Source organism: Dendrobates tinctorius, unplaced genomic scaffold (genome assembly GCF_039654945.1).
Source record: "Dendrobates tinctorius isolate UK_male_01 unplaced genomic scaffold, ASM3965494v1 ptg000307l, whole genome shotgun sequence".
NCBI lineage: Eukaryota > Metazoa > Chordata > Amphibia > Anura > Dendrobatidae > Dendrobates > Dendrobates tinctorius.
In genome coordinates, this window is record NW_027361974.1 from 1,941,656 (window position 1) to 1,958,320 (window position 16,665).

General features: G+C 41.1%; 1 protein-coding gene across 1 annotated transcript; it reads left to right on the forward strand.

Moving 5' to 3' along the window:
- Window positions 1-1,393: 1,393 nt before the first annotated feature.
- On the forward strand, window positions 1,394-14,792 carry LOC141073570 (uncharacterized). Its single transcript, XM_073560860.1, has 5 exons — window positions 1,394-1,457; window positions 3,915-4,029; window positions 4,736-4,811; window positions 7,447-7,516; window positions 8,670-14,792. The coding sequence occupies exons 2-5, from the start codon at window positions 3,936-3,938 to the stop codon at window positions 14,559-14,561; spliced, it is 6,132 nt and encodes a 2,043-aa protein (XP_073416961.1). The 5' UTR covers window positions 1,394-1,457; window positions 3,915-3,935; the 3' UTR covers window positions 14,562-14,792.
- Window positions 14,793-16,665: the final 1,873 nt, after the last annotated feature.

A 16,665-nucleotide genomic window follows, 5' to 3' on the forward strand; every position in this document is an offset into this window, starting at 1 on the left:
GAAGACCCATGACCTCTGAGGTAGACCCAGCTTTCTCACACTGGGCCCTACATTATGCTGCAAAATGTGTTGGTAGTCTTCTGACTTCATAATGCCATGCCTACGGTCAAGCAGTCCAGTGCCAGAGGCAGCAAAGCAACCCCAAAACATCAGGGAACCTCCGCCATGTTTGACTGTAGGGACCGTGTACTTTTCTTTGAATGCCTCTTTTTTCTCCTGTAAACTCTATGTTGATGCTTTTGCCCTAAAAGCTCTACTTTTGTCTCATCTGACCAGAGAACATTCTTCCAAAATGTTTTAGGCTTTTTCAGGTAAGTTTTGGCAAACTCCAGCCTGGCTTTTTTATGTCTCGGGGTAAGAAGTGAAGTCTTCCTGGGTCTCCTACCATACAGTCCCTTTTCATTCAGATGCCGACGGATAGTACGGGTTGACACCGTTGTACTCTCGGACTGCAGGGCAGCTTGAACTTGTTTGGATGTTAGTGGAGGTTCTTTATCCAACATCCGCACAATCTTGTGTTGAAATCTCTTGTCAATTTTTCTTTTCCGTCCACATCTAGGGAGGTTAGCCACAGTGCCATGGGCTTTAAACTTCTTGATGACACTGCGCACGGTAGACACAGGAACATTCAGGTCTTTGGAGATGGACTTGTAGCCTTGAGATTGCGCATGCTTCCTCACAATTTGGTTTCTCAAGTCCTCAGACAGTTCTTTGGTCTTCTTTCTTTTCTCCATGCTCAATGTGGTACACACAAGGACACAGGACAGAGGTTGAGTCAACTTTAATCCATGTCAACTGGCTGCAAGTGTGATTTAGTTATTGCCAACACCTGTTAGGTGCCACAGATAAGTTACAGGTGCTGTTATTTACACAAATTAGAGAAGCATCACATGATTTTTCGAACAGTGCCAATACTTTTGTCCACCCTCTTTTTTATGTTTGGTGTGGAATTATGTCCAATTTGGCTTTAGGACAATTCTTTTTGTGTTTTTTCATTTAAGACAAATTAAATGAAGATAATAATACCAAAGAATTTGTGTTTGCAATCATTTTCAGGAAGAAACTGAGTATTATCTGACAGAATTGCAGGGGTGTCAATACATTTGGCCATGACTGTAATTCAGCCTCTAAAGTGTCCAGTAGTCTGAGGAACGGTGTCAAGGATGCTTCCATCCTACAAACTTAGAGTCATTCACATTAAAATTGAAAAAATGATGGACACAAGCGAAAGTGAAAGTGACGAAAACCCGATTTGTAGTAAAGATTTGTTAGTACCGGGCGACCTTGAACCAAACATTTACGGTAACTGAAGTTTCTGCAATGTTTGCCACCATGACTGATTAACCTCCTGTATAAACACTGGGTGTATATAGTCCACTTTGGGGTGAGGATGCCATTATAGATTTTATTTGTATGACAGTGTCATCTTTCCTTCATCAGATCATCACTGTGCCCAGGTAAGATTTCAAAGTGATGGTATATGTCATCCATGTCCGACCAATGGGACCCTTGGCAATCAGCAGAACAGTTCTGTTCCCGCGCTAGGAAAGAGTTGTGCCCCTCTACGAGTTACTATCCGCGGTGATTAAAGTTCAGCTATATTTACATCAGGCGATTCCTGCTGCCCAAACTGAATCAGAGCCTGGCTACACGATTGCAGCCAAGGATGTTATTCTATGAAACGCTACAGAGTTTGAGAACAATTATACTTTGAAGATCCGTCCGGGGACTAGAATAGTCTTGTTGTGTCCCAGGCCGGCTCTGCCCAGCGCTGCTGCAAGTGACTGACAGATTTCTTTCTATGTGTCCGGATCCATATATTTAGTATTTATCTTGTGCACTACGCTGTGAGCGCGCTCACTGCACCACAAAGGGGCATGTTCAGAGCATGGTGGGGCTCTCAGGTCCCAAACCCACCAGTCTGTTTACCTATCGTGTATATATGTGCATGTACTCTGTAAGATAAATGTCTGCCAAAGTTTCTGATTTTGACCATTTCGACTTTAGAAACGATACATATATATATATTAATTTATAGGTACTCATTAACTCTTGGTATTGTTAGACAGACAGTAGTCCGCTATCTCAAAAGATCAGTTTTGTATCGTTTCTAAAGTCGAAATGGTCAAAATCAGAAATTTTGGCCGACATTTATCTTATAGCGTACACGCACAGGTAAAAGGTTTTGCTGCGGATTTTGCGCAGAAAATCTTCATCAAAGTTGCTGTATGTAGATTTATGTCACTTTATGCATTGCATTTTCAAGGTCCGTAACTGCAGATCAATTCACTTGCGGGAAAAATTTTGCAACGTGCACAACCATATTGCCAGCTTCTTTTTTTGTTTCTTTTTTTTATGGCGAGACCGGCACTGACTGACCTGTGACATTTCAGGGCTGAGAGGAGGCATTTTTGTATGCATTTCATAAACTGCCAGCTTATAAAAAAAAAAGTGCAATGCTCCAGAAAATATTGTTTCGATCCTGATTCTTACCGTAAGGCTAAGTTCACATTGGGCGTTTTTGCTGTATTTTTTTCATGCTTTTTTAATGCTAATTTTTACCTTCTTTTCAGAGTACTAGCAAAGCCTATGAGATTTCAGAAAACTCATGAACATATTGTTTTTTTTTGTCATCAGTATTTTGCGCTTTGCATGGGTTTTTTTACATAGAGCATGTCACTTCTTTCAGCGTTTTTCACCTATTGAACTGAATGTAAAAAAAGCATGAAAAAAACGCACCAAAACTGCCACCAAAAACGCACAAAAACCTTTGCAGCAGCTTCTTTTCTGCCAACCACTCAGGTTTTGTTGCAGAAAAAAAAAAACAGCAAAAACGCCCAGTGTGAACGGAACTATAAAGTAAAAAAATGCAAGTCTGCAATTAATTTACTGATGCAAACTAAAGCAGAGGGACACCATCGATAGTTATCTGGGTTCTGCTTTGCATCATTTTTTACAAAAAGTTCTGCACATTCTAAAAATTGACACAAAACGGAATTGCATTGGAGCCCATAATCAACACTTAGCGGCCTCAGTCCTCATGTTGCATAGACGCCACTCAGTATATGAAGGCGATTTCGTTTTGGAATCCTGGGGAAATCTTACTCAGGGCGACCATTAATTATAATTCTTCACATTAAAGGGGAGTTAACGGTTTACAGGCACACAGCTATGACAGTTCTGAGCCGGAGTTGATCACAGGGGTTTTATTCATGCATCTTTTCATCACACAGAATCACTTCTCTTCATGCAATGCTTCATCAACATATATGAAAGTCTCTTTATACATAACTTCTCTTCACACAGTGTCTTAACCTAAGCAGAACTGTACCTTACTCGTGCAGTAAGATGAGGGTAGGGGGATGAGTCCGGTGCTCTAGCTCTCCCACTTCTATATTGAGCTAAAAAAGATGCTTCTGGCTGTCCTGACTATTTGTATGATTACAGCAACATCTTCCCAGGAAGAACTGGTCTATATATATATATATACAGCTCATCTGGTTTCAGTCTGTCAGACACACCTTCCTCTTGGATGTCCAGGACACAATGGCTGGGGCTGAGCTAAGCACTCCCTGTCTGCTATAACCATTTTAACCCCTATAGTTGGTGGGTGATTATAAATCAAAAGTGTAGTTTCTATCTGTCACACTCAGTGGGTTCCCATGTTACTGTATAGAATAGGGCTGACTGCTGTGCAACCCTAAAAATGGACACCTCAACTTACAACAGTGGGAGAAGTGGCTCATGAGTGGAGAAAGAAGAATATTTCTTCGATAAGACAGATTGCAATGTTTCTTATAATGTATTCCTTTGTACTATTAATTTATGCAGAGTTTTGATTTAGTGACAGTGATCATTTAAGAACTATGTTTTGTAAATCATTGGGCTTTCCACCTGGTCTTCGTTTTCTCTAGACTATGTTGATGATCTAAAAGATGGATTCAAAGAAGAGGACGTTTTGGTTGTGCATCGTCCTGTGGACCATTGTGCACGTGCCGAATATTCAGAGGGTGAACGGTGTAAATGATGGTAAGGAGAGTGAGATGGCTTTACGTGGGTTTTATGTAAATTTTCCACTGCAGTTACAACTATTCCAGAAGCCAAACTCCAAATTAGATTGGTCATTACAAATAAAATTACAGGAGTTATCCAGGACTTTCCAGTGAATGCTGATCCGTAGGTTATACCACTAATATGATTGTTGGTGTGCAATCTCAAGTACTTCCACAGATCATCAGCAGATCAAATAAGCTGCAGCACCCCACTTGGCCATCGCGGCTCTGTTGTCTTCAAGTTTAGGTCTGACGCACCTAGAAATGCAAGAAACTGGGCTGGAATCCAACTTTTGGGATGAGTTTATGTAAAACCCTTCTTAGTTTGGGTTAGGACATAGCTAAAATAGCTGGGATTGTTCATGACCAGTGGTGGCATCAAGCCACCGGCCTAAACTGTGCACTGTCCGACGCTCCAAGCAACAGAGCAGCAAAATGGCACTAAAAATGACCGGAATAATCCAATATACAATATATCCAAACAAAAATCTATTTATTGGCATACATGTAAGAACTCGCAAATATGGAAACAGGATAACGTAGATGCACCTCAAAGAGATGATCGTACTCAAATGATCCATCCCAAAAGTGTAGGAACGTGTAAAAGCTTCCAGCCAACAATGATCCCTGATCTGTCTATAAACGCAGGAAGCCTCATCTATTCTGTTATGTTTTGCTTTCAGCACCTGGAGAATTTCAGAACTTAGAACACTACAGAGCCAGGATCGCTGGAGCAGATGGGGAAAATCTGGATCTTAGGTTGGTGCAATAATCTGTGCTATAGGTTTTACGTGAAAAAAAGAAATGCAGAGCCAATATTTTTTTGGCTGAAGTCACAAAGGTTTAAATTCACATTACCAATAGGGCAATAAATAAAATAAACACATAAAATAGGGCATTCATGCTCCCGACACAATAGTGGTAGTCCCATTCATCCAGCACACATCAGAGTCAGAATATTGTCGTAGTCGAGAGAAATCAGTGGGTCAGTATTTCATATATTCATTTGTTTTATCTTAGGTTTTGTCTGTTATTGGCCAGAGTGTGAATGTGCACCTACACATTGCACTTATACATACAGGAGTGCTGGTCCATTGTTATGGTGTTCCTTTAGTTTTTCTTACTCAGTACATTTGGGGGTGTGCTTCCTCCCCACTGGGCTGTGCATCCTATCTAGTTATCTTTCCATGTAAAGCACAGTATTGTTCCCCACAAGCCCCCATACAGTATAATGTCCCCCTCAGCCACCATATATTATAATGTCACCCACAGCCCGCATACAAAAAAATGTCCCCCACGACCCCCATACAGTATGTCAGCCACAGCCCCCATACAGTATAATGTCCCCCACAGTGTTAGGCGTCGGGTTCCTGTCTCTGCACAGCAGGAATCCCGAGCCTTGCATCCGGCAGTCTCCCATTCCTTTTTGGCCGCAGAGGAGCCTGCTCAGCAGACTCGTCGATCCCGGCGCCCTGCCCAGACTAGCTCTGTGGATTTGGTTGCTGCTGCCACCTCTGGTCCAGCTAAAGCACGCATGCTGGCCAGCAGCGAGCTACTCCATGGACTAAGTCCTCCTTTTGGTCCACTGAGCATGCACGTGGGACGATCTCTCATTGGAGATCGGAGGTCACTTGCTCAGGTCCTACTCCATCTCGGATTGGACCATCATAAAGGTCAGGAAGGTCCCGGAAGGACGCGGCTATAAAAGGTTTGCATGGCCGCTCGGCCATGTGCTAGTATAGACTGCATTATCAGACTATGAGGAGTGAGTGTTGTATGCATGTATGAATGTCTCTGATGAATGACTCATTAAGAAACCCCTACCCTTGGTACGCATGTGTTGTGCAGCCAAGCCTGTTAAGCGCCCAGGCTTAGGTGTAGGTAGGACAGAGTCTGAGACAGGCATCAGTGTCCACCGGTGGCTCGGCACGCCACGGTGCACGTGCTCGACACTCCATAGTCAGCGTTCCGTGGCCGGGCTCTGTGAGCTAAACAGGATCCGGCATTTATGTTCTGCGGTAGCACGGCTCTGTGAGTTAACAGAGTTCACTTCTGTTCTCACTGGGTGATGTTAAACCACATGTGACCTTTTGTACACCGCTTTATACTTCCGCCATTATCAAGCAGGGGTTTACCACCCCTGCACGGTGTACCTCGGGCTGCGAACGCACCTTACTATTATTTTATTATTTGGTGCGTTCCACCAGCCCTAACACACAGCCCCTATGCATTATAATGTCCCCCCGCCCCATACAGTATAATGTCCCCCACAGCCCCCATATAGTATAATGTCCCCCCCCACAGCCCCCATACAGTATAATGTCCCCCCCCACAGCCCCCATACAGTATAATGTCCCCCCCACAGCCCCCATACAGTATAATGTCACACACAGCCCCTATGCAGTATAATGTCCCCCCTCCCCATACAGTATAATGTCCCCCACAGCCCCTATAGTATAATGTCCCCCCCCACAGCTCCCATACAGTATAATGTCACACACAGCCCCATATGGTACAATGTCCCCCACCTCCCCCATATAGTATGTCCCTCACTTCCTCCATATAGTATGGCACCCACAGCCCCCATACAGTGTAATGTCCCCATACAGTATGATGGCTGCACAGCTCCCTATCTACCTGTGGCTCCCCATCTACCACAACCTCCACCTTCTCTGCCGGCTTGCCGCTCAGTGAATCGACATGATGCAGTGATGACATTATACAACCTGACGTCACTTGCATGGCGCCACCTAAAGTAGACTGCAGGTCGCACATTGCAGGCCTCCTGCTGGTGTGGGAGACAGAGTAGGGATCCGGCGGCTCTATGCTCCAACACATCTGCTAACAGTACCGTCATCCTGAGGACGCTGATACTGTTAACAGTGTTGTAATTAATCCTGCCCACGGCCAGAGTGGTCCACCTGGAATTTGTGAGATTTGTCTGATGCCAGTCCGGCACCGCACAACATCGGGGTCAGAACCTCGTCATAGTGGATAAGAATCATTGGGTCAGTCTGCACCTGATATACTATCCAGAAGAGATCTAATGGATTCACACTAGCCAGGTCCCCAGAATCCACTTCTTTACTCCACAGAAGCCGGCCCAGGGTAGTGCGAACTTCCTCGGCCTGTAGTTGAACACTGGCATCCTAGGTTCCGTATAGACTGGACTCACCCCTGTTCATAGCTGTCTGATGTGTAGGTTTGGAAAAAGGTATTAAAAGAGAATTGCAAAAAAAACCACAAAACAATTATTTACGAAAAAAGTAAAAAAGTCGTCGTCTTCTGCTGGTATGAAGCCTAATGAAACATCATATTTCTATTATATTAGTTTAAAGTTTGTTTTTAGCAAATAATGAATATTTGCTGGTAATATTATTTTTTTTTTTAACAGGACGGAAAATCAAAACTTGCAATTATGGATGGAAACTTCACGAAATGAAGACAACGAGGAGACAGCCCAGGTGGGTGAACACATAGATAAAAGACAGTGGCTCATAAGGAAATGCAGCCTGGGTGTCAGTATAACGGGAGGCACTACAATATTACATAATACAACTTAAAGGGAATATTTCAACAGAAAATAATTTTTTTATATGCAAGTGGTTTAAAAAAAATGTAGTTTGCATTGTCGTTTTCAGTGATGCCTAATTTTATTATTTTTCCATTGATGGAATTATTTGAGGACTTGTTTTTTGTGCAATCTTTTATTAGTAGCATTTTAAGTGGTGAAAAAAAAATCATGAATATGTAAAAAAAAAAAAAAAAATTGATCGTGTCATCATGTTGCGAGAGCTGTAACGTTTCCAGTTTTTGGGTAATGGAGCTGTAGGAGGCTTTTTTTGTGCCTAGAGATGACGTTTTTATTGACACCATTTTGGGGTAGATACAATGTTTTGAGGATATTACACTTTTTTGCAACAGATGAAAAAACAACAATTTTGGCGTTTTTTATTTTTCCTGTCGCTACGTCGTTTACCAATCAGGTTAATTTATTTTATATTTTTTGATAGATCGGACTTTTATGGATGCAACGATACTGCATATATGTTTTTTTTATGATATTTTTCTATTTCTTAATTTTCAATGGAGGGGGGGAAGGGGGTTGGTTTGAACTTTTATATATTTTTTTCCCTAGATTTGTTAAAACATTTTTCTTTTTTACATTTTATTGTATTTGTTAGTCATCTTAGAGGACTTAAACCTACTAATGTATTGCTGTATATAGCAAAAATGAAGGTTTCTTAGGAAAGCCAGCCACGACCAGCAGACACCAGGCTCTCACACCAACCTATCAGCACGTCACGGGTGTGCTGATGGATGGTTACAATACCACGATGCGCGCTGCAAATGCCACTGTCACAGATTGATAGCAGCATTTAACTGTAGGAGCTTTGCTTCATCTGCAGCTGTTAGAGGAAGATGATGGCTTAATAACTCAGCAATCATCTGCCAGCAAAGATATAGGCTCAGTTTCTGAGCCCGCATCAAAGTCAGGGAGCCAATATGTCAGATGTCGGTAAGGGGTTAACATGTATCACACATAAAATGTAAGAAATTTACAATATATGGCCATTTTAGCAAAACCTACTTTTACCTAAATGTTTCTACTCATAGGTGGTTTCCAGAGCCGTAAAAGAAAACAAGGAGTTGGAAAGGAAAATACCTGACATTAGAATAGATCGAGAAATAATTCTCCAAATTGGATCCGATGGTCCTGTCCAACGTGCCGCAGACCATTTATTCAACAAAAAGACAGACATAAATCGCCAGAAAGCCTTACTGGAATATGATGCACAATCTGAACAATTCAGACTGGTAAAATCAAATAATGCAATAGATATAACTGGAGATACCAAAATCACTATGGTTGGACATGGTGGTCACAGAGATGGCCGTGTGTCTGTAGGTGGAAAAACATCTGATCAGTTGGCAAAAGATATATTGAAGCTTCGTGAACCTTCATCCCCAATTCACTGGTCATCAGGTTCACCCAAAATTAGAGAAATCAGTATAGTCTCTTGTGATGCCGGGGCAGGAAAAGAAGGAAAAACCTTTGCAAAAGACTTCCTTTTGGACCTGGAGAACGCTGGATTATCTATAGGTTCACTCTCTCTTCGCACAACGGAGGTCATAGTGCAGGAAGATGGTAGCAAACGCACTGTTGATTTTGATAATCCAGAACTGTGGGGCAAATACATCCCAATTCACAAGCGAAAATTCTACTTAGATAATAATAAAAATCTCATGGAAGAGAGTGTCTCAAAGGAGAGAAGACCAGAATGGATAGAAAGTCAGAACATCGAACACGAGTTTGACCCTCTAGCTAGGAATATAGAAAATTATCCGCTATATTACTATGAGAACGGGGTGTTGTACCACGTTACCGATGAACGTGTTGGCCAAGTAATAGATGACAATGTGAGAGGGTTGTTTGACACAGAAGCTCAAGGGGTAAACACCATGGATTTAGATGTATATTATAAAGGAAGCATGGATGAAACTCAACTTATAATGAAAGAAAATATTCAGGTCCAAGTTGTAGAAGGATTAGATAGTTTAAAAGAAAATATCAAATACATCATACAAAGTTCTAACGAGATAAGAAGGAATGAACTGAACAAAGTAGCTCATATACTGAGGAGGCATGGAATTACAATTAACAATAACATGAACTTAAAGGATATATGGAATCATCTCTCAAATCAAAGAGACATTAAGCAAGTTAATTATATTTATCATCAAATTCAAAACACTTTGAGAAACACGGTTAAATATTATCGATTTAAGGACTACATCTACAGCATAAACTTGGCAGACTTTTATGTTAGATTATATGGCGTAACTAACGCTAATCTCATAAATGAAAATTTTTTTAACATTAGAAATCAGGGACACGTAACTTATGAAGAAATGAGATCTATGGAAAGTCCTTGGTTGTTTGTGGAGATGGCACAGCAATGGGTAGGCAACCATCACGATGCTATCGGTAAGATAAATGCTTATAACGGGATGGCTGTCCTCGCCACTCATATTTCTGAGGCTGTTCGGAATCCGGCAATGTTTATCACAAATCGTCTACTGTGGGATATAGAATCAGTATGGTCCCAATTTCGTTACAGGAACCCAATGACAAGAGGGCTCACATGGAGTGGAAACCCTGCCGCTATAGGACTGGATTACGAGACCACCGCAGCAGAGAACATGAATGATAAGGTTGCGCAGGAAACAGTATCGGCAATGAAGCTTTGGTTAACCAGAAAATTCCGAGGAAGATATTATGATTACAAACCTACAAATTTACCCGAACCAATAGAAATGTCTCAAAATAAAGCCAATGGAATAACCCAAAGTATATTGGAAAATCTTCCTATAAATGACCTAAATATTGATTTAAACTGCAGAAGGCGTCATAGAGAGCAATTATCTGACGATGGCATGAGTTCTTCTAAAGATCTGGAAGAGAGAGCAAGGGGAAAAAGCTTAGAAACAGAATTACACTTAAAAATGGCAGAAGACAGACAGCAACTAAAGGAGCAGATCACCAAGAATATAAAGGAACTGATCTCTCCAAACTTTGGTGAGAAATGGAAAATAAAATCAATAGAAAGCAATGAACGTGCAACTACGATAGACTTAGAAAATGAAATGAATCCCTTGGAGATTAAGAAGATTGAAGTACCAGGTATAAAGGGATCACCAAGTTCAGATGAAGTCTTACATTCATATTATAATGATCTTTCTGGTTACGAAAAAGTAAATCGTGGACTTGGAATCTACGGAACCTTGATGGGATTTCAGGGCGCCAATCAGATGTTTGGAGAAGGACGAAAGTTGGAAGGAGGAGTAATGTTAGCCCAAGGTGTCCATGGAATAACAGAGCTGACTGGTATCAATTCAGCAGTTAATAAATTTGTTGGCGATATTGCACAGAAATCCATTTCCCAAATATCTGCCGGACTTGAGGAAGCTTCAGCGGTAAGGTTCACAACTGCTCTGACTGAAGCCGGTGCCGTAGCTAAAACAGTCCCCGTGCTTTCTTTAGGATTCACAATATTTAATATATATGAAGATCTTCATCAGAACGCTCCAGTTGGGATAGCAGATGCTTCTCTTGATAGCTTGATATTTATTACATCTCTGGCTGGTCCTGAAATGCTTCCAGTCACTGTGGCTTTGAGTATCGTCCGTCTTGGTATTGACCCAATGTACCATGAAATAAAACACGAGTTGGATGTTTTACCCTCTGATGCCAGTGTAGAAGACAAATTCAAGGCTGTATTAAAGGGGATTGGATTAGCCTTAAGAGATATAGGGTACAGCTTTTTACAAATATTGGAACAGATAACTCTTCCGGGATTTATCTATAGCGTTTATAACCTCGAACAAGAGCACAGACAGTCTATGGATCTTGTACACAACCTGCAGACTGCTGAGAACTACTACAAAATCTTAGATATAGATGATGGAAACAGGTGTCACAAAAAGATAGACTTCACCGAAGGGGAATTTTCTGCCTATGGAGGAAATTTACGGGTTGAGTTAACGGACCACAGTACAATGAGCATTACATTAACCGATCCTCTTACTTCCAACAAAATTGTGAAAGTGATTCCCTTTGAAACAAATTGTGAATTGGTGGATCTGGTTATGGGGATTGGAGAAACAGTAAATATTAAAATGATGCAGAAAACCACCACCATGTTTTGGTTCATACCCTTGAAAACAGAAGATGTTATTTCTTCCATGAAACCCGACGACAGATCTCTGCATGGTACATATGTGGGCAACTCCAAACCGAATCGATTCTATGCCGTGCAACAGAACATTATCCAAGGACTTTCCTACACCTTGGACAGATACCACTATGAACTATTTGGCAATGACGGTAATGACATTTTTTATTTAGGGCCTCAGAAAACCTTTGTCCATGGTGGGAACGGTCAGGACATCTATTACATCCCGAAGAACGCAGGACAAACCGAGATCTGTAATCAGGCAAACGATAACGAGATAGACCTCCTCATTTTCAACATTCCTCTTCAACAAATCAATGCAAAGAAAGTACAAAATAATCTGAAAATTTTCAATAGTAACCTTCACGAAATCGTGATTAAAAACTGGTTCATTGGAGAAGAATATAGGCATATGACTTTTAAAAGTGTGGAAGGGGCTCTGTTAAAGACTGGGCAAGTTAGGCTGAACGGGATTGTTCCTCTGGAGCCTTTTAGTTTAGATTTTTCAAGTAAAGACTCTGGTTCACGGATTTATCTCAATGATTCACTTTGGGAGTCAGTGGTAACAGTTATCGGCAGTAACAATAGTGACATTATATATGGGAATCGCCTTAATAATGTATTTCAGGGAAAAGGTGGTAAAAATTATTTGGCTGGAAGTGACGGGAACGACATGTACGTTATACAAGAAAATAAAGATTGTGACACCATTAACAACTTTGCATACGATGGCCTGGTAGACATTGTAAAGTTGCCGGCAAGCTATAGAGACCTGAAGGTTGACGTTGTTCCTCAGCACTCTTTGAAGGTTTGGGAACCCAGAGGAAAAACATGTGTGATCATGGAAGATTGGTACAGAGGGTGGCGTTGGCAACATGTCATATTCAAATCCAATGATTTAGTGGTGTTCCAGATCACCAACACATCAGAGCCAAAGATTATTCCACTAATATTAGACTACAGTCAGTCCGCTAAAGGGATAAATATTGATTTAAATAACATTCCCGGAAACGAGAATATAATGACCGTGATTGGTTCCTCTCATTATGATACCATCAAAGGTAATGAGAAACCAAATTTTATCCAGGTAGGTAAAGGTGGGGGATTTCTTACAGGAAGAGGAGGAAGTGACACCTATGTCACTGACTGTGGGAAAGAGACTATCTTCATTGATAACTACGCAGAAGATGGCATCATGGATGTCCTTTTCATCAAGAAGAAATACAGCTCACTAACATTCGATCTTGCTAGGTCACAGACAAATTCCACTTCTTCATTTTTTACTAGTCTTCAAATCCACGTTGACGACTTTTGCAGCGTTTTACTACATAACTGGTTTGGATCAGAAAGCTACAGACATTTGCAAATCCAGACGGAAGATGGAATTACATTCAGTATTCCCAGTGGACTCACACGTGTAATATTTGCTGTAGATAACTCCAGAGATACTCTACCTGATGTTGTCATTGATACCAGGTTTGGGATCTATAAAGGAGCAACTAAGATAATGGGTCCTCCCAGATACACCATCATATTAGGAAATGAGAAAGACAATTATATTGATCCTGGGACGAATGGAGGAGTAATGACAGGTGGAGAAGGCAGTGACACCTATGTACTGAAAAAGCATTATAAAGGCATCTACAAGATTAACAATTATGCTTTAGATCTACAGGTGGATTATCTTATACTTGATGTTAATTTTAAAGATATTTTAGTCAGGTCTCACAGCTCTTACAAGGCACAAATAGTGATAAGTGCTCCAACAGTTGCCCAATGGGAATGTAGACTTACAATGTTGCAGACAACTAAGAATCATATACAATTGATAGTTAAGACGAATGACGCGTTGTTCACTTTCAACGACCGTTTGGAAATCCAGCCATTATTAGTAGATGAAAGATTCTCGTCTATGGATTTGCACCTTGATCTCTCCAGTAAGAGTCTTCATGAAGTACCGACTGTATATGGGTCTCTCCAAAAAAGAAATTTTATTACTGGAAATACTTTGAATAACACAATCATAGGCGGTAAGAACACGGACGTACTCTACGGTCTAGAAGGAGATGACGTACTTCAAGGTTCCAGTGGGAAAGATTACCTCTCCGGAGGAGCCGGAGATGACAAGATTCATGGAGGCGAAGGAAACGATCTTATTTTAGGTGGTGAAGATGACGATGTTATCTACCCCGGTCAGGGGGCAGACACAGTTTATGGAGGTACTGGATCCGATACTTTATTATTCTTTGGAGATCTTCAGAAAAAAACTGGTGTGTATGTAAATTTATATCTTGGATATGGAGCTGGCTCAGATGCTGAAGGTGACCTCTACTTTGGAATGGAGAATGTGGTGGGCACCAGTTATGATGACATCTTGATAGGAAACGATGATAGTAACTACATCAGAGGCGCAGGTGGTAATGATCTTATTCAACCATTGGGTGGTAATGACTTTCTCCAAGGAGGAGAAGGCAAAGACATCTATAATCTGATGGACGCTACAGGAACTAAAATGATTGATAATTACGCCAGTGATGGTAAAGCAGATGTCATTTACATTAATCATTCGGAAGAACTAGAAATAACGAAAGAGAGATCTCAAGATAACCTTCACTTAACCATTGACCATAAAAATGATGAAAAACTTAAAATAATTGTCAAAAACTGGTTTAGGTCAGAAAAATACAAGCACCTCGTCATCCAGATACTGAAGAGGGGATTTACAAATGGAAAGGAAACGCTTCGAGTTTATAAAGAAGAGATTGGAGACTAGTAACAGTAATGACATCTAATACATCATGTATTGCTTTTTCTAATTAAAATCGCCTTACAGAAACTTAAAAGAAAGTTTAGTAAACCCACAGATTTTTGATTATTCAAGTTAAGAGAGAAAATTTTGACGCTTTTATTTCATGTCTTTTATAAGCATGTAAAAAAATTTAAAATTTGCCATTTTTCTTTCTGCTTTTATGTTTTAATAACTAAAACTTTCCTTAATCACCAACTTTGAGGTGACGTCTATATAATTGAAAAAGCTAATCTAATAAGTACTATAATATCAGCGGAGACAAAATACATAAAAATCTAGAAAAATGAATTAAGATGAAAAACAAAGGAAAAATGATAGCAAAAAGAAACAAACAGATTTAGTTGTGGATCTGTTACACCAGACTCCATGCTGTGTTACCACTGCCTTACATACAGCCAGTGGAGGGTATAGGTAAGGAATGATATTTTTATTCTTAACCTGCTGCATGATTTTTTTCAAGTGTAAAAAAAAATTCTACTACAGAGGTAAACCACTTTTCCAGTAAGTCTGTTAAGGGCTAGAGACCAAAGAATGAGCTCATTATCTCTCCTCTCCTGAGCCATCTTCTGAGCTGATTTATGGCCAAATGAAATTTGACGTGGTCACAAATCAGCTTTGAAGATAATTAAGAACAAGAGAGATAAGGAGATTTCTATAATTCACTGTAAAATCTCTCTCTCGTAACCTTCATTGGTGGACACAAGAACAAAGTGTGAGTACAAAGAATCTCCTTTTCTCGGTTGCTTCATGGGGGGGGGGAGAATAGGAACCATGAGATGTCCTAAAGAAGTCTTCTTGGGTGAGTTGTAAGATACATATAGCAAGAAGGAAAAGAAGATCATCAAATAGCAGGATGAACGAAAGCTGCCTATAGAGCCAATCTGCTAAGGCTAGATAGAAGGGGAGACACCAAGCGCAACAGGGTCTTATTTGAAATTGGTCTAGGTGAGAGGTATAGGAATTGCTGACAATTTGGGGTTCTTTAATTCACAATTGAGGAATCAAGGTATGATAGTTGCTGCAATACCCTCAGGTCGGGAGATCTCACCTTGTGGTTATATTGTGGTTCTCCTGATGAAGAAGTTGGTTCAACTTTGAAACGTGTTGAGAATAAACCACGTGATCTAATGTCCCTCATTCTTGAATCTAGCCCAGCAGCACAGACTACTACTTCTATCCTCCTACCAATTAATCTGCTAAGGGCTTGCATCCAGAAACGTAAAAAACATACATACTATAAAGACTATAATAATGTGTGGATAGAACACTAAGGTGCGGATGGAGCAGCAGAATGAAGAGGGAACACCATTTTGAGGGAAAAAAGGAAAGGCACTGGACGCAAGCCTTCATACCCTAGAGAAGGATAAGAAAGGAAGAGCGCCACCAGATCAGAAGGCCATTTGATGGACAGGACCGGGACAAGGAAGGCTACATAAAGCCTCTGACCAAGTTAGACTCCAAGGGGCACAGGATGGAGATGAAAAAAAGAACCATTGGAAGGAAGGACTTGACTTTAGAAGTGGAAGCCAGAGACCTCTGAAATGGAAAGTACCATCTTGGGGTACATAAGATTTACGTAAGACGTTTTCAACAAAGAGTTGTAAATTGAACATTCTCTAAATGGGATAACATTAACAGTGAGGGCCACAATAATCTGTACTGAGAGTATTGGGGACTACAAGGATCTGTACTGGGAGTAGTGGGGTCCACAAGGATCTGTACTGGGAGCAGTGGGGTCACAATAATCTGTACTGGGAGTAGTGGGGTCCACAAGGATCTGTACTGGGAGCAGTGGGTACCGCAAGGAACTGTCCTGGGAGCAGTGGGTACCGCAAGGAACTGTCCTGGGAGCAGTGAGGGCCACAAGGATCTGTCCTGGGAGCAGTGGGGGGGCCATAAGGAACTGTACTGGGAGCAGTGGCTACCACAAGGATCTGTACTGACAGCAGTGAGGGCACAAGGATCTGTACTGGGAGTATAGGGGACCACAAGGATCTGTACTGAGAGTAGTGGAGATCAAAAGGATCTGTACTGGAAGTAGTGGAGACCACAAGGATCTGTGCTGGGA

Bases quoted from the DNA above. Each gene is read 5' to 3' on its own strand.
- LOC141073570 (XM_073560860.1), top strand. From the start codon at position 3,936: ATGGATTCAAAGAAGAGGACGTTTTGGTTGTGCATCGTCCTGTGGACC. The intron at 4,030-4,735 runs GTAAGGAGAGTG...TTTTGCTTTCAG, and splicing joins GGTGAACGGTGTAAATGATG to CACCTGGAGAATTTCAGAAC. The intron at 4,812-7,446 runs GTTGGTGCAATA...TTTTTTTAACAG, and splicing joins GGGGAAAATCTGGATCTTAG to GACGGAAAATCAAAACTTGC.